This window comes from Phoxinus phoxinus (assembly GCF_949152265.1).
Source record: "Phoxinus phoxinus genome assembly, chromosome: 7".
In the NCBI taxonomy this organism is placed as follows: Eukaryota; Metazoa; Chordata; class Actinopteri; order Cypriniformes; family Leuciscidae; genus Phoxinus; species Phoxinus phoxinus.
The window spans coordinates 34529898-34552787 of NC_136882.1; the positions used below are offsets into that span (position 1 = coordinate 34529898).

Genomic DNA, 22890 nt, shown 5'->3' on the forward strand with positions numbered 1-22890 from the left:
TTACTTCCTGCTTCCTTTGTTTCTGTTATTGTCTTGTTAGTTTCCATAGTTACCCATGTTAGTCTCCTTGGTTATTTGTCATTACACACACATGTTCCTCATTAGCCACTTGTATTAGCCACAGTGCATATCAAATACTATAAATTTACAAAGGCCGTTCACACACAATATGGCGGAATAAGTCCCGCCTTACAAATAAAAGAGCCAGTCAGCAGTTGGTAAAGTCATTGCATCACTTTAGCTGGCACTAGAAGCCCCAATTCCCATAGAAACCTGAGACCCGCAGTATAAATAAATAAATGTGATGTAACTTGAATTGACGCTATATAAAGCCACTCAAACCACTCCAATGCAACACCCTTAGGGCCGGTGTTCTGTCGATGTAGCATACTTTGTCAGAATAGCATACCGGAAGTTGAGTTTTATAGCGGGGTCTGTCAATTTAGCCTACTTTGTCAAAACTGCATACCAGTGTTTGTGAAGGGTATGCTTCTTTGATGGCCCCTGGTTTAATAAAAATAGAGTTTATAAAGGGGTATATTAATAAAAATACAGTTTATAAAGGGGTATGTTGTTTTGATGGCCCCTGGTTTAATACAAATGCAGTTTATAAAGGGGTATATTAATAAAAATACAGTTTATAAAGGGGTATGTTGTTGGTAATGTGTATATAATATGCGATATAATACACCAACACTTACCGCTTGTAATCTGGTATGCTGAAATGATGGTTTAAATTTAACGCATGCGCAATTCCACTAATTCCACTGCTGCGCATGCGCATTAACCGAAGGTATCCCATTCTGATGGGTATGGTGTTCCGTCAGAACACCGGTTCACACAGAAAGCGTTTTTGCTGTTAAAAAACGTGAGATGCAGGTCAGTGGAATGAAAAAAGCGCAAGGTCTAGAAACGGGTTTTTTTTAAAGTTTAACTTATTTTAAGTTGCATTGAGATGTCCGTCAAGCTCATGTTTACATTTAAAAAACAATGGAAAAGTAGTGCAGACACAGTGGAGTGGAAAAATGGCTTTTTCTTTGAAAAACACGAGGCGCGGGGAGTGGAATGGGGAAAAACGCAAGGTCTCGGCTCTCAAGGTGCCTCTTTTAAAGTTGAACTTAATTTAATAACACAGTCTCACCCCAAAACGTCACACTGACGGGTATTGACCATACGGCAACATATGACGAAAAGGGTACCCTTTAACGACCATGTGTGACGATTCGGGTTATGGTTGGGTTTAGGTATGCGTTAGGGTACCGCTAGGAGGCACTGCTGGTGCGCTTATGTCTGTGTCTCATATTGACGTTATAGGGGAACCCTTTTCGTCGTATGTTGACGTATGGTCAAGACCCGTCAGTATGTGACGTTTTGGGGTGAGACCGGGCTGAATTTAACATGTTTTTAGAACGCTGTGTCACGCACGAGACGCTGCAAAAGGCGTGAGCACAACGGTCAAACATGGCTGTCCAGCGCAAAAGTAGCGCAGTGGAATGGAAAACGTGTTGTGTGTGAACGTATTGTGGCAGTGAGTTTCACATTTTCTTAAAAAAATATATCTTCTTTTTGCTCTTATCTTGTATTTGTTGTGGTGTATTTACATGCAAATTCTGATATTTTGGACATCTTTATGCTTTGCTATTGCGGACTCTTGCATTGCCGACGGACAGCTGCATGACTTTTTCTGCGGCGATGTTGAGGAAAGAGCTTTCACCTCACAATAGAGATCTGTTGGTGTTTGTGTGCCCTAGATTGAGCCGGCCTGTGATTACATTGTTTCCTGATGTCAAATAAAACACAACACGCCCGTTCACTTCACACGACCATTTAGTTAATGTCCCGAGAGTTAATTGGCCCCCGTTCCCTCTGCCAACCCTAAGCATATTGATCTATAGAAATTACTCTTGAGGTACGACCTGAGAGTCCGCAGAGAGAGAGAAGAGACGTCGTCACAGGAATGGATAACATTTATCTGAGAGCTCAGACCTTCGCGGGCGCCACGATATTCTGACGAGGAATTCTTTGAAGCTGACAGAATAATTAAAAACATCGACCCAGTCTCTATTGATGGGTGAGGGAGACGTGGAGGAAGAATGAGAGCGAATTAGCATTTTGACCTTCCTGTTTCAATGGCACGGATGCCCCTTTCTTTCCAGGGCACACGGTAGACTCAAAGAGACATCACACACCTCTCTCTGGCAAAGGTGTGTTACGGGACAAATGCAGAGAGAGAGAGAGAGATTAATGTCACATTACCTATTCAGATTCTCATTGCAACAGTTTCCACAAAGCGAGGGCATATTTGAATATCTAAATTGTCTGTGTGGAGCTAGAATGGCAGCTAATGGGTCTTTGCCCTTGTCAGATTTCAGAAAGTCAAAAAGGATTGTCGAATTTGACCAGTGAATGTGTAACTATTGCTGCCTCCCCGTACTCAAGAAAATCACAAAATAAAATGTGTGGTACTACAAATGCGGTACTATTATAAGTATATATCGTTACACATGTGTATAATACAATATGTGCTTTTGGACCCCACTGTATAAATATATAGATAAGAGTGGGGCTAGTTGTCACAGTTTTTACAAACAAATTTTGAAATTCAACTTCTGTATAGACAAACATTCAAGTCTATAAAAAGGTTTACTTTTATAAAAATGTTTACTTTTGAACATTTACACTATTTATTGAACACACATGTTAGTTAGTTAGTTAGTTGGTTAGTTCTCAGACTTTTGGACTCTACAGTACGTCAAGTCAAGTCACATTAATTTATATAGGCAGGGGTGCACATAACGTTTTTGGTCTGGTTCACAGGGGAGCACCTGGAGATGCTGCTTGGTACACAAGCTTTACGTGACACAAGCTGTCGTCATCACTTTCCTCCTGACTGCTCTCCTCACTATCTACTTTTCTGATGATGATGATGTTTTTTTTTATTATTATTAACATTTATGACAGACAACAGCAGGAATATTAGGCTGCTGTCACTTTAAGATAGAATGATATACTGACAGACAGCGGCTTTCTTTTTCCACTGTTCACTTATGACACAACCGAGAGAATACTTGCTGAGAGGAGTATTTTGACATAATTTTGTGTGTACCGGTAATCAATTCGGTGTTCGAGCTCTGTCTGAAATGTGCCTCTCTCTCTCTCTCTCTCTCTCTCTCTCTCTCTGAGCGGAAGTTGGGCGAGTGGATGCGAGAGTGGGAGCGTGGTTTTTTGCGTGAGTGTTGTTTTCTATCTTTTTTCTATGTTGTGTTAGTCTTATTTAATATATCTGTTATCGTTAGTGGTGTAGCTTAAAGTGGTTTAGTTTTGTTTGGTGGCGGCGACGGCCGGTGTGACTGGGAGTCATGCCGGTTCGCGGTGTTGTTGGCGTGGGGCTGGAAACGCTCACGCGCCGACATGCTTTTAAACTTTGTCCAACTATAGACTGTTCTGTTGAGGATTGCGCTTTGGCAGTCGGGGGGGTTGTTGGTTATGATAGCGTTAAATCCGCGTCTAGGATGAACAACGGAGTTGTGATTTTTTTAGATAGCTTTGATAAAGTTGCAACAATTGTTGAGCAAGGTGTAACGATCAAGGAGATCTTGGTTCAAGCGGTGCCGCTCGTTAATCCGGCAAAAAAGATCATTTTGTCGCAAGTCCCTCCGTTCATTAGTAATGAAATGTTAGAGAGGGAGCTTTCAAGACATGGGCAGATAATGTCGCCGATTAAAACAATTGGCCTTGGCTGTAAATCTCCGCATTTGAAGCATGTTGTTTCTTTTAGAAGGCAGGTTTTTATGATTCTTAAAAACAACAATGAAGAGTTAAAATTAGTGTTCAAGTTCAAAGTGGATGATTATGATTACAACGTTTATGTAACGTCTGAGAAAATGAAATGTTTTGGGTGTGGACTGGAGGGTCATCTTATAAGATCATGCCCAGAAAAATTCCCTGCTGAGATTAATAAGGCAGTAGAACAGGGTGAGTCAAGTAAATCCCAGAGACAAATTTTGGACAAAACAAATAATTTACAAGGACAAAAACAGAATGTTGTAAGTGAATTGCAGGGACAAAAACGGAGCAAATCAATTGAAACTCAGGGACAAAAACGGAGTAAATTAATTGTAACTCAGGGACAAAAACAGAGTGATTCAAAATGTTCTCAGGGACAAAAGCAGAGTGAATCGAGTGAAACTCAGGGACAAAAGCAGAGTGAATCGAGTGAAACTCAGGGACAAAAGCAGAGTGAATCGAGTGAAACTCAGGGACAAAAGCAGAGTGAATCGAGTGAAACTCAGGGACAAAAGCAGAGTGAATCGAGTGAAACTCAGGGACAAAAGCAGAGTGAATCGAGTGAAACTCAGAGACAAAAGCAGAGTGAATTAAAATATTCTCAGGGACAAAAACGGAATGAATCCGATGGAATAAAGCCAATAAAATCACACAAAGCTCAAAAGTTTGAACAGAATAAAAGATCAATGCGGACAAATGAAGAGCTTTTTCAGGCTCCTTCTCCAGTTGAGAACAGCCAACAGCGTGAGAATGAGGAGGAGAAGGCCAGTAGCACTCGGAAAGAAGTAGAGCTGACTGAAGAAAGTGAGATGCTTGTAGATTACAAATCTGACAAAGAGACTTCTAGTGATGTTGAGGTAGACTCTGAAGCAGACTCTATAGTGTCCTCGCAGTCTTTGCCCCTGGTAGGAAGTGGTTACTTTATGTTGAGTATTAAGAAGTTTCTCATGAGTACTAAAGGAGCTAGGAATGTTAAGCTTGAGAGTGTGTTTCCTGATCTACAGCTTTTCATTGATTCAGTCAAAATTTTTCGAAGAACTTCTGAAAGTGCAGGGGAGAAAGTTTTTACTAATCAGGAACTTTATCGTTTAAAGAAACTTGTTTTGAAAGTTAAAAGACAGCTACAAGATGACGAATATGTTTAGTTTTTTAAATTTGTTTTTTGTTTGTTCCTCTTTTGGTTTTCTTTTTTTCTTTTTTCTAATGAGTGAGTTAAAAATAGGCAGTCTGAATTTGAATGGAGCTAGAGATGAAGGAAAAAGAGCTTCATTTTTCAGACTGTGCTCCCTTAAAAAATTGGACGTTATCTTTGTACAAGAGACGCATAGTACTGTTGATAACGAAGTTGATTGGAAGAGAGAATGGGAGGGTGATGTTTTTTTAAGTCACAAATCTAGCAATAGTTGTGGAGTGGGTGTTCTTTTTTCCAAAGGTTTCAATCCTCACTCTGTTGAATGTGAAGAGATGGTTAAAGGCCGACTGTTAAAAGTCAGAGTAATATATGAAAATTTACAACTCGTGTTCATCACTGTATATGCTCCAGCTGTTGGTAAAGAGAGATTGTCTTTTTTGGAAACTGTAAACGATGTTATTAGAGATTGTAATGATAAAGAGTTCTTATTTATAGGTGGAGACTGGAATTGTACAGAGAGTAGACTTGACAGGAATCATGTCGAGCCTCACCCGGCCTCCCGCACACGTCTCATTCAACTGTTAGAGACTCATGAGTTATATGATGTGTGGAGAGGGTTACATGCTAATCAAAGGCAGTATACCTGGACTCACTGTAAAGACAATTTATTGTCTATGGCCAGACTCGATCGTTTTTATTGTTTTAAATATCATTCTAATGTTGTTAAAAACAGCTTTATTAGCCCTGTTGGGTTTTCTGATCACTCACTTGTCATGATTTGTGTCTTTTTGAAGTGTGTAAAGCCCAGTAGTGCCTATTGGCATTTTAATACAGCTTTATTAGAAGATAAAAATTTTAAAGACATTTTTGTATCTTTTTGGAAAAATCATCAAAGTATAAAAAATGATTTTGTGTCTCTACAACAATGGTGGGACTTTGGAAAAGTTCAAACAAAACAGCTGTGTCAGCAATATAATTGTAATGTCACCAAAGTGTTATTGAAGTCTGTGAAAGCTCTGGAGTCTGAAGTAGAGGAGCTCCAGGTTTTGGCTGAGGCCACAAAAGATCAACAGTATTTTGAAGCTCTTGAGGTCAAAAAGACTGTTTTAACGAACCTGCTTGGGGTATCAGCACAAGGGGCTCTTATTAGGTCCCGTTTTAAAAATGTGGTAGAAATGGATGTTCCATCACACTTTTTCTTTGGATTGGAGCGGAAAAACGGTCAAAAGAGATACATTCATGGTTTAAAGTCTGATGCTGGGCATGTGTTGTCTGATCATGCTGCTATTCGTAAACATGCTGTCAGCTTTTACTGTGAACTGTATAAATGTGAACACCAAGAAGAGCCGATGTTAGCTCAGAGTTTTTATACTGGTCTGCCCCAGGTTGCACAAGAAAGTAACGTTGTGCTGGATTCAGATATTTCCCTTGGTGAACTGTATGTAGCGTTGCAGAGTATGCAGAGCAGAAAATCTCCTGGATTAGATGGTCTACCAGTAGATTGTTATAAGTTTTTTTGGTTTTTAATTGGAGAAGATCTTCTGGCAGTGCTGAAAGATAGCTTAGCCAATGGACTTCTGCCTTTAAGTTGCAGGAGGGCAGTTCTTACCCTGCTGCCAAAGAAAGGTGACCTGCAGCTTATAAAAAACTGGAGACCTGTGTCCCTGCTTTGCACTGATTATAAGATACTCTCCAAAGTGTTGGCCAACAGACTTAGTAAAGTTATGGAACAAGTCATTTTGCCTGATCAAACCTATTGCGTTCCTGGCAGGCTGATTTATGATAATATTGTTCTTATCCGAGACTTGTTAGAAATCTCTAAGCTTTTTGGTCTTAAAATGGGATTAGTTTCTATTGATCAGGAAAAAGCGTTTGACCGCGTTGAACATAAATATTTATGGGAAACAATGAGTGCGTTTGGTTTTACTTCTGATTTTATTAACAAGATCAAGACGTTGTATTGTGATGTGCAGAGTGTTTTAAAAATCAATGGTGTTTTGAGCGCTCCTTTCCAGGTCCAGCGGGGAATTAGGCAGGGCTGTGCCCTCTCTGGCATGTTGTACTCTCTGGCGTTTGAACCCTTATTACATAAACTTAGGTCTGTTTTAAAAGGTGTGATTTTACCAGGGTGCAATATACCCTTAAAGCTATCTGCGTATGCAGATGATTTAGTCATCATTGTTGATAATCAACAAGATATTGATATACTGACAAATGTGATAGTTCAATTTGGTATAATTTCTTCAGCCAGAGTAAACTGGAGCAAAAGTGAAGCTCTCTGTATAGGAGTGATGGAGAAAAAGTTTAATTTGCCTGTGGGGTTAAATTGGAAGACAGAGGGGGGGTTAAAATACTTAGGTGTTTTTTTGGGTGAAGAAACCTTTGTCCTTAAAAACTGGGATAATGTTCTTGAAAAAACTAAAGGTTGTTTTGCTAGATGGAAGTGGATTTTACCAAAGATGTCTTATCGAGGTAGAGTTCTTGTCATTAACAACCTGATTTCATCCACTTTATGGCATCGTTTATCGTGTGTTGATCCTCCTCCAGACCTGCTACCAAAGATTCAGGCACTTCTTGTTGATTTCTTCTGGGATCGTCTGCATTGGACGCCTCAAAGTGTGTTGTTTTTGCCGAAAGATGAAGGAGGACAAGGCGTAATTCATCTGAACAGTAGAGGGGCGACCTTTCGTTTCCAGTTTGTGCAGAGGTTTCTGTGTGGTCCCGCAGACCTGGTGTGGAGACCACTGGCATGCACTATTCTGAACCAGCTAGGTGGACTTGGCCTAGACAGAACATTGTTTCTGATGGACTTAAAACAGCTCAACACCAGTGGTTTGCCGAGTTTCTACCGTGGACTGTTAAAAGTCTGGAATCTATTTAAGACGGAGAGGACAGAACATCACGGTTCACTGTACTGGCTTCTTCAAGAGCCAGTTGTGTATGGGACCCGTTTGAGTGCAGCTTGTCAACTAGGTCCCAGTTTACTCAAACAGTTCTGTTTGGCTAATGTAGTGACTTTGGGACATGTTATTCATTTTACAGGTGCAAACATGGACAATGCGCTTCTACTTGCTTCTCATGTAAAGGTGCACTCTATTCGCATGATTGAGTTGTTGCTAAAAAAGTGGAAAGAGGTTTTAACAGACTCTGAACGCACATTGTTGCATTTTTATTGTGATGGTTCTGTTCATTATAGTGTTGATGATGTTTTTCCTTTGGTGAAGATTCTCCCAGACTTTAAGGACTGTACAGGTTTTTTCTTAGGAATCAATAATCCCTGTTTGTCTGTTCATGATGCTGACAAGAAATTGTTATATAGATTGATTGTGAAAATTTTGAATAAAGATAAACTAAATGGCAAGATTGACACTCCATGGAGAGCTCGCTTGGGTCTGGTAGATGGTGTTGGACCTGAATGGAGGGCGCTGTATAAACCACCATTGTTGAAGAAAGTTGCTGATTTGCAATGGAGAGTTTTACATACAGCAGTGGCTGTTAATTCTTTTATCTCTGTTTTGAACCCTGATATTAATCATGACTGTCCTTTTTGCACTCTTCGTGAGACAGTTTTTCACTGCTTCATGGACTGTTGTCGTCTTGTGCCACTGTTCTCTATGTTGGAAGATCTTTTTAAATTGTTTGATGTAGTTTTTTCCAAACAGCTGTTTATTTTAGGTTATAGGTATTCACAAAAAAAGAGAGAGCAGTGTCAACTCTTTAATTTCATTTTGGGGAGAGCAAAGATGGCTGTGTATATGAGTAGACGAAATAAGGTTGAAGGATCTACAGATGATGATGCTGTGTTTGTATTTGTCAAAATGTTGAAATCACGTTTAAGAATAGATTTTAATTACTACAGTTTGATGAACGATCTCGGAAAATTTTCCAATATTTGGTGTCACAAAGAGGTACTCTGCTCTGTTGTAGAGAATAATATAACTTTTAAGAGTGTGTTGATGTAATGTGATTTTATCTGATTGAGTGTTGTTGTTGTTTTTTTGCAACTGTTTTAATAAAGTACTTGTAAAATCTCTCTCTCTCTCTCTCTCTCTCTCTCTCTCTCTCTCTCTCTCTCTCTCTCTCTCTCTCTCTCTCTCTCTCTCTCTCTCTCTCTCTCTCTCTCTCTCTCTCTCTCTCTCTCTCTCTCTCTCTCTCTCTCTCTCTCTCTCTCCCCTCCCTCCCTCCCCCCCTCCCCCCCTTCGGGTGTGCGAGTCCCAATTTTCGCCTCTTTTTTTCCGCATATAAAATTGTTTGAATGTGTAAATTGGCAAGACACGATAAACTTTCACTCTGATGGTTATACTTAGCAGTTGATCTACGAATCACACGCGCCCGGAACCGTGGCGTCTGGTCCATACTTCACGGATCAACTGCGATCCGTTGCACCCCTAATAATTAAAGGGGTGGTAATATCAAGGGAGTAATCCATCCGCCGGAAACTGAAGCCTCCCCGGGCGCCGCCATTGTAGCAGAACTTCACCTGCTGTTAGCATTCCATTGACTCCCATTCATTTTGGCGTCACTTTGACAGCGAATAACTTTACATCTGAGGCGTCCAAAGACTCCATTTGTCCATTATTTATTTCTAAAGAAACTCGACAATGTATAAAAGGCTCCATTACCTTGTACCTTACGTTATGGCCCCGTAGAAGCCGTTTCCCGGGGGCGGGGTTTATGTACATTTTAGGCTTGCTGATGTCACTAACCCGGGAGGAATGTCGTGTAGTCCATACCAGTTTGTTGTAGTCCTTTTCTTTAAAAGCAAATATCTTCCTTTGCTTTGAACTTTGAGCGTTGTAACTTTGCAGATGTCGTTTATGCTCAAACAGCAACATTACACACTAACTAAAGTTAGAAAAGTGTAATAATTCACTGTAAAAAAAAAAATTACATCCCCAAGTCAAAATTTTCTAGGGACTGATAACATCTAAATTTTTCAATTAGTCTGACATATTATTTCTCATTGAGCCAATGTTGACAGACTATTGCAACAATTAATTCAATTTATTTTACAGAATTTCACTTGGGCCAATTAAAAAATTTAGATGTGACCAGTCACTAGAATATTTTGACTTGGAGGGGTTAAATTTTTTTACAGTGTACTTTTCCACCCCTTTAATGACTCGTCATCATGATTGCTATCTTACCATAGATGGAGAAAAAATATTCCAGTAAGTAAACGTGTCCCTAGACTGTCCCCAAAAATGTTGGGACTCAAAAGCCCTTCCCTCCACGCTTTCTGTTGCGCGCCATTTATTTTTTTACCACGCACCAGTTATCTGCGCCACTATATAACGTTTTTTTACAACACAGATTGTTTCAAAGCACCTTTGCAGTGATAATTGGAAATTAATGCAACAAAGATTGTTTTGGCTGTTCAGCAGCTCTAGAAGAAAGTTATTGTCTAGCGTACGTACGTTTTTAATTGATTAATTTCCGTTGTAAAAATCATTCGTTATTATCTTACACACTGTTTTCACCTGAAAACAGAAAACTTTTAATGCGTTCTGGCCATTCATTTACACGACAACTGCGTTTGTAAACTATAAGCTGTTCTGTATGATGCTCTTTATTTTATAGTAAGTGCATTTATGTGTACGTATAGGCTACAGTGTAGGCCTACTTACTATATAAGGTAGGTTAAGGTTAGGTTTTGGGGTAGGTTCAGGGTTAGTACCTAGTAGTTAGTACAGTACAGTACTGTCCAGTACAGTAATTACTAATATGATCATAGAATGTACAAGGTAGGGCTGTAAACGATTAATCACGATTAATAATTTAGGCCTACAACCCTAGTATAAGGGGAACAGGACTGTAAAATAAAGTGCTACCCAAATTACTATAATTATCATTAGCCTATTTTTTTTACATTTAAATATACATAATACATATTCTATTTTATTTTAGTATTTATATTTTTTTATAAACTCTTTAACATTTTTCACCATTAATAGCCTGAATTATTGTCAGTCAACCTTGAGTAACTGTAGAGGTCTCGAAACCCTCAGCCTCTGAAAAGTTGAATTGCACTACAGAGTCGTTCACATTTTATGTATGACCGTCTCACATCTGTCCTTGAGTAACAGTAGAGCTCTCAAAAACATCCTCCAGAATTGACGAACTTTGCTGCATTCACCCAAGGGAATAACTTAATATAGGCAACCAAATGCTATTGATTCTTCTCAGTGCAAACACTAGTCTCTCACCGTGAAATGAATAGTTAACTGCAGATAATCGATGGTGTGATGGCCTCCAGGAAGAATACACTTTCTACAGTATACAACAGTGTTTCTGGCTTGAGAGCAGCTGCCAGAGAACATGACAAATGGGATCCATCTTGAACTGTTGGGATCATGGTGTTGTTGGAGAGCTGTGTTTGGAAGAGTGGCTTTTCTGTTTTGATGCATGCAGGTCACAAGAGCCTGTGCGTTTTATCAGTGCCTGAAGGGGGGGACATCTAACCATATCAAAAACATGAATCATATTTTTGTAAAGGATGTGCAGTAATACAGGCAGACTTGCTGAACTTGTTTTTTTGTTCTCTGTCTGACAATTTATTGCCTATAATACCATCAAAAGTTTTGGGTTTTAAGGCTCGCTGTATTTTCTTCTTTTCTTAATGCATTGAGAAACAGTATTGTGAAATATGATTTAAATTAACTGCTTTCTATTTGAATATTTTTTAATTTATATAATATAATTTCATTTATTCCTGTGATGTCAAAGCTGAATTTTCAGCGTCAGTCTTCAGTCTCACATAATCCTTCAGAAATCATTCTAATATTCTGATTTGCTGCTCAAGAAACATTTATTATTATTACCAATGTTGAAAACAGTCGTGCTGCTTAATGTTTTTGTGGAAACTAATACTTTTTTTAGAAGAATTTTTTGATGAATAGATGAATAGAAAGAATTATTTGATGAATAGAAAGTTCAAAACATCGTCATGTCACATTACAAATGTCTTTACTGTCACCTTTTGATAAATTAAACTAGATTTGTCCCTACTCAAACAAAAGTACCTTGTATTTCTTAAAAAAAAAAAATCGTACTGACCCCAAACTTTTGAAACCGGTACTTTTTGTATCACTGGGAAATATGTCAAAAAAGGAAATAAAATTGTGATTTTCGTACATGAATTTTTTTTTTTTCCCTGATTAGATTGCTCCGCTCTACAATATTTTTATGTTTTTTTTTATGCTGGACACATTTGTTATTTGTGCAGTTTTCTTTGATTGGACTGTGACCATCCTTGCTGTCCTTTTTCAAGGGCTTTGTGTGTGTGTGTGTGTGTGTGTGTGTGTGTGTGTGTGTGTGTGTGTGTGTGTGTGTGTGTGTGTGTGTGTGTGTGTGTGTGTGTGTGTGTGTGTGTGTGTGTGTGTGTGTGTGTGTGTGTGTGTGTGTGTGTGTGTGTGTGTGTGTGTGTGTGTGTGTGTGTGTGTGTGTGTGTGTGTGTGTGTGTGTGTGTTGAGAGAGTATCGACAGCGGCTCTAGCTGGCAGTGTTATTGGTGAGGTGAGAGGGTCTGCTCATCTATGGCGTTAATAAGACTGTTCCCGCGTCTCTGTGTGACCAGCGTGCGGCTGTCAGTCAGAGCCGTAACCAGGCGTACAGCATTAATTCACTCTGTCGGTGGAGGAATGACCATACTGCTCCGCTCCATTACTCTCTGTGACCCTGGGCCGGAGGAGGATTAAAGTCTGTCACAGTGTAGTGTCACCTCCCCTTCATTCAGCACACTCAGCAACTCCTGGCTCATAGTCATAAAGCTGCTTTTTCAAATCCTGTTGATATTTTTTCAGACTTCAGGCCCACCTCTTGTGCAAAATTACCACAGACTTATCTAACACGAATCACATTTTTTAAATTCATGCATTCACTGATAATCAAACTCGTGATCTTGGCATTGCTAACACCATGATATACTGTTTAAGGTGCTAATAAATAGTTACATTTACATACATAGAGTAATATATCCTAACCCTAGTCTCACATTGCCAGACTTTTGACTTTTGAACCACCTTAGACTCCATGAGCCATGTAAAGTGCCCAACTACAGTTTGTTTGTGGTGTTGACACTGTAAAAAAGTGTTTGTGTTGCCTTAAAATTTTAAGTTCAGTCAACTTGAACTGTGAAGTTGCATTAACTGACAACTTGAATATTTGAGTTATTAGGTTATAGGCTATGTTAAATCCTGGAAAGTGTCATATTGCAAATATTTTTTTAAGCTGTGCTATACTAACTACAAAAAAAAAAAAAAAATTGGGTTATTTGTAATATTTAATCAATAAGGGGGAAAAATAATTTATTTTTATTTTCCCCATACAGACCATGAGCTCTGAGGTTAAGTGTTGATATGCTTCTCTTGTTCCGGGATCAACAAAAGTGTTGATCCAGGAACATGTTGTACTTGAAATCATGTTCATAATATGAGTGACATTATTTTTCTTTCTTGTTTACTTTCTTGCTTTTGTTCTTTCTTGCCATTTTTTTTTTAAAGTCGTGTTTCATGGAGAAAGAAGAATCAGTTGCTTTAGTTTAACCTGGAAAAGGCAAATGCCACACAAACTCACATACTCCCACTCCCATAAAGCATTGCGAAAGTCTCTTTCCCCTCTTTTAAACAATTTATATATCTCTATTTTGAATATTGTGGCAATGCACTTCAAATGTGATATCTTATAAAATCATGACTTAAAGTGAATTGCATTGATTCAGTTACATCATTCATAATGTTTTTTTTAGTCTTTTACCTTTGTTTTTTTCTTTCTTGATTTATTTATTTAACTACTCATTTTAATTGCTTTATTTGATTTGTTTACCTATTTATTTACCTATTTATTTATTTGCTTGTATTCTTTCTTTATTGGAAAATCATGACAGTCAATTATATAATATACTTTGTGTATCAGTTTTTCTATTTGAATTTTGTCTGTCAAAAAGTGATTATTTCACAAGACATCAAAAAGCAAAGTGGTGCTTTAGACATCTCTGGATGATCGCTCTAACCCACCACATAAATGCAAAATTGGACTGGAGTTTGGCAGTCATTTAATATTCATATGTTAAATCCACATTTTAATTAATTATAATGAATAATTATGACTAAATTAACACATTGATATTGTACTGGTAATTTACTTCGAGCTTAAGCTTATTTGCTTATAGCATAAAATGTATGATTTTCTGTTGATGTACTTCTGTACATAGTGTGCTCTGCCATCTAGTGTATACTCTGTGTCATTACATACTGCTAGATGCTTGCATTTTTTTATTGTGACTCACATGATGACTCTTATTCTGCAAATCACAGACAAGTCATGTCTCTTAATCCTTATATAAAGGATGACGTCTTTGCCTTGCTTACTAGTTAATGTAATTAGTATTTCAACCAACTGTTCATTCCTGGTGATCTTTGTAAAGTAGAGCACTTTGTTCTATTGTTGGCTAATAGGTCAAGTGAACCGAAAGACAGTTTCTTACATTCCTCCTCTTTAATACATTTACATTATTTATTGCTGTTAAAGGTGAATAAACACAGAAACATTATTAACACTAACAAACTCAAAGTTGAATATTGCTAGTTGCACAAAGAAACGTGTGCAAGTCTTGAGAGAGGTAAGCTGTTATATATGCATCACAGATCGCCGTGTTCCTCGTGCTCACTCTTAAGCAGGATCTTGGCTTTCATCATGTTCTCTGCCACTGTGCACAAAGAAAGATATAGGAAGGGGAAATTATTAATGCATGCTTAAGTAATGACTGGTAAATCAAATATTAACTATCAACATTAGCACATTCCGTAGCATAAAGTAGCAGAGAATGTGTCACGATGGATGAGCGTGAATAAACAGAGAGTCTCTGAAGAGCCTCTCAGTGGAGCTCATTAGACAGCAGAAACACACTCACAGAAGTCCATGTCTTCTGCCTCGTATGTGTACATTCGGTTGGCGTACTTTCCAGTGATATCAGCTCGCACAGTCAGTGAGGGATCTAGGTGGAGGAAAAGAGAAGATGGAAAAGAGTGATTCTCACGACAACAAATTATATATAAAAAAAAAATAAAAAAAATGAAAAGGCAGTGCAACAACTACTAGCTACTATGTGTAAATACTTTAAAATTTCAACATTAGAAAATAATATAATGTAATAATATACTTGCACAATATGTTCCTTATCAAAATAATATTAGTTACTTTGTACCAGAGACTGTGCAGTGACCTAATGACACAATGTTGCTTCTCAAAATCCCATTGATGACAGAGTTAAGATTATACAATATTATCAGGTAATCTTAACTGAATACGTCTGTTTAATAGAAAATATGCAACTCACCAACAAACATGATCCTGGGGACATAGAAGCCGTCAGGGGCCAAGTTTTTATCGGTGGTCTCATGCTGAAAATCACAATCACTAGGTCAAGAACATGTCTTACTCCAGTGTCTGTTGAATAATTCACAATATTTGTACTGTACCACTAAATTGAGCATGATGAAATCTGATTTGGCCAGCCTTTGAATAGTTGGATGTTCAGAAAAAGCCTTTTTCAGAGCTAAAAGTGAATAGAGTGGAAGAAGAGATGAATAAATTGACATGCAATATAATTGTCTGCATACTGAAAGCAAAGACTTATTATTCTCTGATTATCATTTAAAGCAGGGGTTTTCAACCTGGGGTTCGAAAAACGGTGTAAAATAAATAATAAATATAAGATATACTGTAAATAAATAAATGAATAATTTTATTAAAATATAAAAAGATCAAATGAAATAATACAAATATTTGAATAAATTGTACATTATAATGGTGGTGCTATAGCACAGAAATAAATGTAATAATGTACCATAATACATTTTTTCCAAATTTTTTCCACATTCATAATGTTAGTTATTTTTTACATACTAAATTGGGCTAATAGAACTATAAAGGGTTCCCATTCAGTCAGTCACGTTTGACTTTACATCGCATGGGAGCCCAATCGCCTCCAAGTGGTAAGTAAACAAGCCACTGAACATTGGCCAGTGAGATTTGCATGCCGAGTCACACCGACCCGGACATACGGGTATAAATATGACCAGCATTACGCACTTCATTCATATTTTCCATTCACCTTTCAAAAGAAGGAATACATTTCTGAAACAGAAAGAGCAGACAGCAATTTGAATTGCTAACAATGTGGTGTCTCGTATCCAGCTTGCTGTGCACGGAGAGAGTGCAGCTTTCACCCCTCGACGCTTCAGCATTCAGAGTACTTTCCCTTAAAGAGCAAGCACTTTTTCAAGATGTCTTTCCGTCTGTGTGTTTCTGGATGCAGTCGTTTCCTGACTTAATTTGACGGCCATGGTCGCTGTCTCTCATGCCTAGTCAAACAGCACTCACTGAGAGAGCATGTCCATGTTGGTAATGCTGTCGTGACTCTTCTTCTTTAATACAGAGGCACAAGTCCCCTCTGTTGCTGCACAGCCCCCCGCCACTTCTCACAGTAGAGCCGTGAGTCTGGTTAGCACTTTGGGATATCTGCACTGAGGGATACAGTGGGAGCTTCTCTGTGGGGCCAGCCCCCACAAACCTCCCACTTCTCGGCTTTCCGGATGGGGATCGAATGTTGATTCGGGGAGTGGGCTTTTGTCCTTTTGGAAAGGATGAGGAGGCTGAGCTGCCCCCCTCCGGGGTGGTTGCTCACACTGAATTGGATTCAGAGTTGACGGCCATGCTTTCTTGGGCCGCCACGGGCATCGGGCTCAAGTGGTCCCTCTCATCTGTGTCCATATCGCTCACGGTTTGATGATTGGTTCCTGGGTGCCAGTGTCTTTCTTCCCGGAGGTGCATGAGGAGTTTCAGAAGTCATGTAAGGCACCTTTTACTGCCCAAGCCGCTCTTCTGGGTCCTCCACTCTCACTACCTCTACAGAGAGCTCCCTTCAAGCCGCTGGAGTCAGTCGAGCTTAAAAACCTGTCTTTAAAGAATGTGCTCCTGACTGTACTCGCTTCTCTTAAGAGGGTGGGGACCTGCAGGCGTTTTCAGTCAGCGAATCGTGTCTTGAATTCGGACCGGCCCTGTCTCACACCATCCTGAGACCCAAACCCAGATACGTGTCCAAAGTTCCCATCACTCCCTTTAGGAACCAAGTGGTGAACTTGCAAGCGCTGCCCCCGGAGGAAGCAGACCCAGCCCTCACGTTTCTATGTCCTGTTGGCGCATCTCATGTTTATGTGGACCGCAGGCAGAGCTTTAGAAGCTCACAGCAGCTCTTTGTCTTCTTTAGAGGCCAATAGAAGGGAAACGCTGTCTCCAAACACAGGTTGGCCGACTGGATAGTGGATGCCATCGCCTTGGCATACCAGTCCCAGTAAGCGCTCACTCCACTCGGGGGGCTGCTTCCTCCTGGGCATTGGCGCACGGTGCCTCTCTGGCAGACATCTGTAGAGCTGCGGACTGGGCGACACCTAACACATTCGTGAGATTCTACAATCTCTGAGTGGAGCCGTCTCTTCCCATGTGTTGGGTACAAACAGGTAATGTTTAAAGGCTGGCTCGGTGTCTCGCTTACAGTGCCATTCCCCTCTAACAGGGGGATACGAGCGCCTACTTGCTCTTCAGGTGAGTTCCCTGCTTGGCAAACCCTGAATCAAGTTCATCCACCATAAGATGCGGCAGAGGAGTTTGACACCCTGCCCAGTACCCGTGTGCATGCCCTGCCGGTCAGCCCTTGTACTGGACTAGATGCCCATATGATGTGGTTCCACCTTTGGTAATCCCATAAGTGTATTGTCCACAAAACGGTTTCCTTGTCGGTAACTCTTGTGTTTCCCTGGGCAGTTCTGCTATGCCCCATCTCTGCATCAGTAGTAGCTCCTCCCTGGTTAGGTAGGACCTATACCGCAGAGATCTTCTATATGTAGCACTGCCCCGCGGGTCAGTCCATATGTGTAGCCACCACACGTTACCTCACCTGTGGGCAAGGTGTGGTCTACGTAGCGTCCCTCTCCATTGGACTGGCCACGCTTCCCCAGCGTTAACAACACTTGTCATGGCTGAAAAACAATGCGAAATGAGATCCGAAGCACTCTTCCCTGTGAAATGTTTCGTTAAAGGAACAGCAGTTGCCCGCAGAGTAAGTCCTGTCCCTTCCATCCCGTTTGGTATGGAGGACTACCCCGCGGTCTTACTTGGGGTGCTAAGTAGGTTACGACATTGTGAGAGCAGTTGTCAAAAGGGCACGCTGTAGCTTGCCATCCAGCATCTGCATCTCCAACACTCGTAACACAGTTCAGTGGCTATGGCATTTTCCAGTGGGACCCCATGACGTCAGTCCGATGTGTGAAATGAATCTCAGCTCATTTAATTACCACTTGGAGGTGATTGGGCTCCCAAGCGAGACCCCATTACGTCAATCCAACGTAACGTCTCCATTCCCTCCTTCAGGGAACTGGGGTTACATTAGTAACCTTGATGTTCTTTCGGGCGCTTCATATACAGTTAGGTCCATATGTATTTGGACACAGGCACAATTTTTCTTTTTTTCAGGTATTTACCAACACATATTCAAGCTATAGTTATTTAATAGATATGGGCTGAAAGTGCACACTCTCAGGTTTAATTTGAGGGTATTTACATCCAAATTGGAGGAAGGGTTTAGGAATTACAGCTCTTGGGAGAGCCACCCCCCCTTTTTCAAGGGACCAAAAGTAATTGGACAATTGAATCAAAAGTGATTTCATGGACAGGTGTGGGCTATTCCTTCGTTATTTATTCATTAATTAAACAGGTAAAAGGTCTGGAGTTGATTCTAAGTGTAGTATTTGCATTTGGAATATATTGCTGTGAACCTACATCATGCGTTCAAAGGAGCTCTCCATGCAAGTAAAACAGGCCATCATTAGGCTTCAAAAACAAAATAAATCCATCCGAGAGATAGCAGGAATATTAGGAGTGGCCAAATCAACAGTTTGGTACAATCTGAGAAAAAAAGAATCCACTGGTGAGCTCAGCAACATAAAAAGGCCTGGACGTCCACGGAAGACAACAGTGGTAGATGATCGCAGGATCCTCTCCATGGTAAAGAAAAACCCATTCACAACATCCAGCCAAGTGAAGGACACTCTCCAGGAGGTAGGCGTGTCATTGTCAAAGTCTACAATCAAGAGAAGACTTCACGAGAACAAATACAGAGGGTTCACCACAAGGTGCAAACCATTCGTAAGCATCAAGAATAGAAAGGCCAGATTAGACTTTGCCAAAAAGCATCTAAAAAAGCCTGACCAGTTCTGGAAAAGCATTCTTTGGACGGATGAAACTAAAATCAACATGTACCAAAATGACGGGAAGAAAAAAGTATGGAGAAAGCTTGGAACAGCTCATGATCCAAAGAATACAACATCTTCTGTTAAACATGGTGGAGGCAGTGTGATGGCATGGGCATGCATGGCTTCCAGTGGCACTGGATCACTGGTGTTTATTGATGATGTAACAGAAGACAGAAGCAGCCGGATGAATTCTGAAGTGTATAGGAATATACTGTCTGCCCAGATTAAGCCAAATGCAGCAAAGTTGGTTGGACGGCGCTTCACAGTACAGATGGACAATGATCCAAAACACACTGCAAAAGCAACCCAGGAGTTTTTTAAGGAAAAGAAGTGGAATATTCTGCAATGGCCGAGTCAATCACCTGATCTCAACCCGATCGAGCATGCATTTCACTTGCTGAAGGTAAAACTAAAGGCAGAAAGACCTACAAACAAACAACAGCTGAAGACAGCTGCAGTTAAGGCCTGGCAAAGCATCACAAAGCAGGAAACCCAGTCTTTGGTGATGTCCATGAGTTCCAGACTTCAGGCAGTCATTGCCTGCAAAGGATTCTCAACAAAATATTAAAAATGAACATTTTATTTATGATTATATTAATTTGTCCAATTACATTTGAGCCCCTGAAAATAGGGGTACTGTGTATAAAAATGGTTGCAGTTCTTAAAATGTTTACTTGATATTTTTGTTCAACCCCTTTAATTAAAGCTGAAAGTCTGCACTTCAAATTCATATTGATTGTTTCATTTTAATTTTATTCTGGTGGTATACAGAACCAAAAGTATGAAAATTGTGCCTGTGTCCAAATATATATGGACCTAACTGTAGAACCTTTTAAGGGTTCCCATTATGGGATCATTTTATGATTTAGTTTTAATTTATTATTGTAATACTTTTTTCAATTAAATTGTATTAATTAAACAGCTCGTAAACATACTTTACCATTAAATAACCCATTAAACATCAAAGTATTATGTAATCATTTAAGACATTTCTCCTTTTATAGAACCTTTTTTGCATAAAGGGTTCTTTGAATTCGAGTCAATTTCCACTGAACCTTTCTAAGAGTGTATATAGCAGCCTTTTAAGTTTTGCATAGGGGTCCCTCGCACAAGCATGATAATATTTGGATGGTTCATGGCAACAAAAAAAAATGAAAACCCCTGATTTAAAGAAACAGTGCTTTAATGTAAGAGATTGCAATTTTAAAAATTTGGGAGAAATATTCCTTTAAGCACACTTGCATGCATCTACAGCACAAGGAAATAATCTATATATATTTTTTTTATTACAGATAATGTAGACAGTTTAAAAAAAGATGCAGATATGCAAACCTTTACTGTACTTGCAATCCTCCAAATGATGAATGATCATCAGTGGCTTCGTACTACGGTAAAACAGATTCATTGTGTATTTAAAATCTGATTATTCATAACATACAGGTGAGAGTGGAGTTTAATGTGATTGCATAATCTTTAGGTACCTATCATGCGCTTTATTCAGTCCCTCCTCATACGTCTGAACCCAGGTGATTTCATCGCCCCAGCCTGAAAGAAACAAACCACTTTTAATTGGATGTTATTTAATAATTTGACTTATTTGGTTCTGTTTGTGAATATGTAATTCATTGATACCTCTTGAAAGAGTTTGGACTGTCTTTTTTTTCCTTTGAGTAGAGACGTCACAGAACACAAAGAATAAAAATAAGACACAGAACATCCAGTGCTGCATGATTATGGTATGTACTGGTGCGCTGAGAGAGAGAAAAGAGAGAAGAAAAAGGAAGTCAAAGGTGACTAATGCTCTGAATATTAGTCCGTTTTTAAGGTTGGGCCCACCTACTGACATTGCATGCCATAGTACTGTCAAATAGTTGACAAGAGCCGTTGAACTGGACAAACGTGCTTCTGAAACTTTGTTCTAATGAATAACAAATGTTTACCTGAATATAATGCTGCATTTTCATTTGAGAAACTGTCAGTTTTATAATTTAACTTGACAATATTCATGAGAACTAATTAATATTTTAAACTACAAATTTGCCCTGGATAAAATGCTATTATGAATTGAAAGTAAACTTTTTTCCATAAAGATTTCCCTTGACATTTTTATTGTAACTACAGTTTTGTATTCTCTAAAACAACATTGTTTTGATGCTGGCAATTTTGGAGTGAAGCATTTCAAACGAGAATAATGTGAAACTAATAAGGTACATAGATAGCAGTGCTCCAACATACAACCCAAACTTTATATATGTGGATAATACATTTAGATTCAGATTAATTCTGTCTCATATAGCACACAATAAATCATTTCAAGAAATTATTTGCAAGTAAACGAGAACCTACCGGGAGTGAACCAGGTGAACCAGAGCTACTGTCCCTTTCTCCAAGCAAGTTGTTTGTCAGGCATTTTATAGGCTCACTCTGTGCAACCTCCCAAACAGGTTTTGCATGCAGGAAATACAGAATTCCTCTCATGTTTATTTTGCCAATCACAGACACTCAATATACATCTTTATATTGTGTGTAGTATCTGTAAACAGTTCTTTTTCATCCAAAGATCTCTGTGCTTTCTTGTCAATTCATCAGAGAAAATATTATTTCCCTCATTCGTACATGTTTTACTATTCCAGGTATGAGGTTTGAATATGCACAGTTATGCAACAATCTCAGAAACCTGTCAGTTTTAGGTGGAGCCCATGTGCTTAATGATTATCCTGTATTTTTATTGTCATGATTTGAGGCCTTAAAAGTATTCAAAACGATTTTGATCTTTCTATCTAAAGATCACCCATCTGAAAACACAGCTTAAGATGGTTTCTAGCTGGTCCAGTTTTGTCAGTTGCTGGTTGATTTTCAAAAACACTTCCCAAACACAGCCACCAACTTAAAGGGATACCTCACCGCTGGAAAGATGAATGTGTTTTTAAATTGGGTTATGTATGTAGTAGAAATTTGAAATTATTTTAGAAGTTGGTGCCGTCTAGACTGAGAAATAGGCCTATTGTATTTTTGGCCTATTGTATTTTTGACAACAACTCCCAGAATGCACTTGCTTCACTGCCCTATGAGGCCACTCCCGAACCATGCCTAGGTTACAGAGGGCAGTATCGGAAGAAATTATACAACTAAGCTACTAGTTGACTCGAAACTAAAAAAAAGACGGCGTTTTATCGTAAATCTCCGTGACGAGTTAATCCGCCCCAGCTCGAGTCTGCCCGGACTCTTCCTCCTGACCGCCGGGCAGGTCTCGCCCCTCTGCTCCGGGCGCCTCTTGTTCCTCCATCGTCCGCGGCTGTTCCTCGCTGTGTTGTGGCTCGTGCGGGTGGCCACGAGCGTCGGATTTGCGTGCCGGATTTCGGGATCTTCGGCTTTTGGTTTCTACGGTCACCATTCATTATGTTTACATGCAGCGTCTGCAGCGGAGGAGCGAGGCCTGCTTGGCCTTCGGGAGGAAGAGTCCAGGCAGTTCCAGCCGGACATGTCCAGGAAAAAGAGGGCGTATGGTCACCCCTACTACTCAGCTTTCTCCACAGAGCAAGAGCCTGTTAGCTTAGCTTTAAAAAAAAAAGATGGCTGACACTATTTACAATCTGAGTGAGATCCAACCCACTATGGGCGGGTTGAAAACATGTGGAACTAGCTCCTACTACTGGCTGTAGTT

General features: G+C 39.6%; 2 protein-coding genes across 2 annotated transcripts in view; one reads left to right on the top strand and one right to left on the bottom strand.

Annotated features, from left to right (window-relative positions):
- Positions 1 to 22890, top strand: part of asb1 (ankyrin repeat and SOCS box containing 1) — a 279018-nt gene that overhangs the window by 216099 nt on the left and 40029 nt on the right. The window lies entirely within an intron of this gene.
- Positions 13954 to 21700, bottom strand: agr1 (anterior gradient 1). Its single transcript, XM_079618166.1, has 8 exons — positions 21573 to 21700; positions 20859 to 20977; positions 20708 to 20771; positions 20559 to 20611; positions 15396 to 15472; positions 15254 to 15317; positions 14828 to 14911; positions 13954 to 14623 (listed from the first exon to the last, which is right to left on the bottom strand). Exons 2-8 carry the CDS (start codon positions 20953 to 20955, stop codon positions 14556 to 14558), a joined length of 507 nt encoding a protein of 168 aa, XP_079474292.1. The 5' UTR covers positions 20956 to 20977; positions 21573 to 21700; the 3' UTR covers positions 13954 to 14555.

Excerpts from the sequence above, each read along its gene's own strand:
- agr1 (XM_079618166.1), bottom strand. The coding sequence starts at position 20,955 with ATGCAGCACTGGATGTTCTGTGTCTTATTTTTATTCTTTGTGTTCTGT. Across the intron at positions 20,772-20,858 it reads AGTCCAAACTCTTTCAAGAG|GCTGGGGCGATGAAATCACC; the intron begins GTATCAATGAAT and ends TGTTTCTTTCAG. Across the intron at positions 20,612-20,707 it reads CTGAATAAAGCGCATGATAG|TACGAAGCCACTGATGATCA; the intron begins GTACCTAAAGAT and ends GTTTTACCGTAG.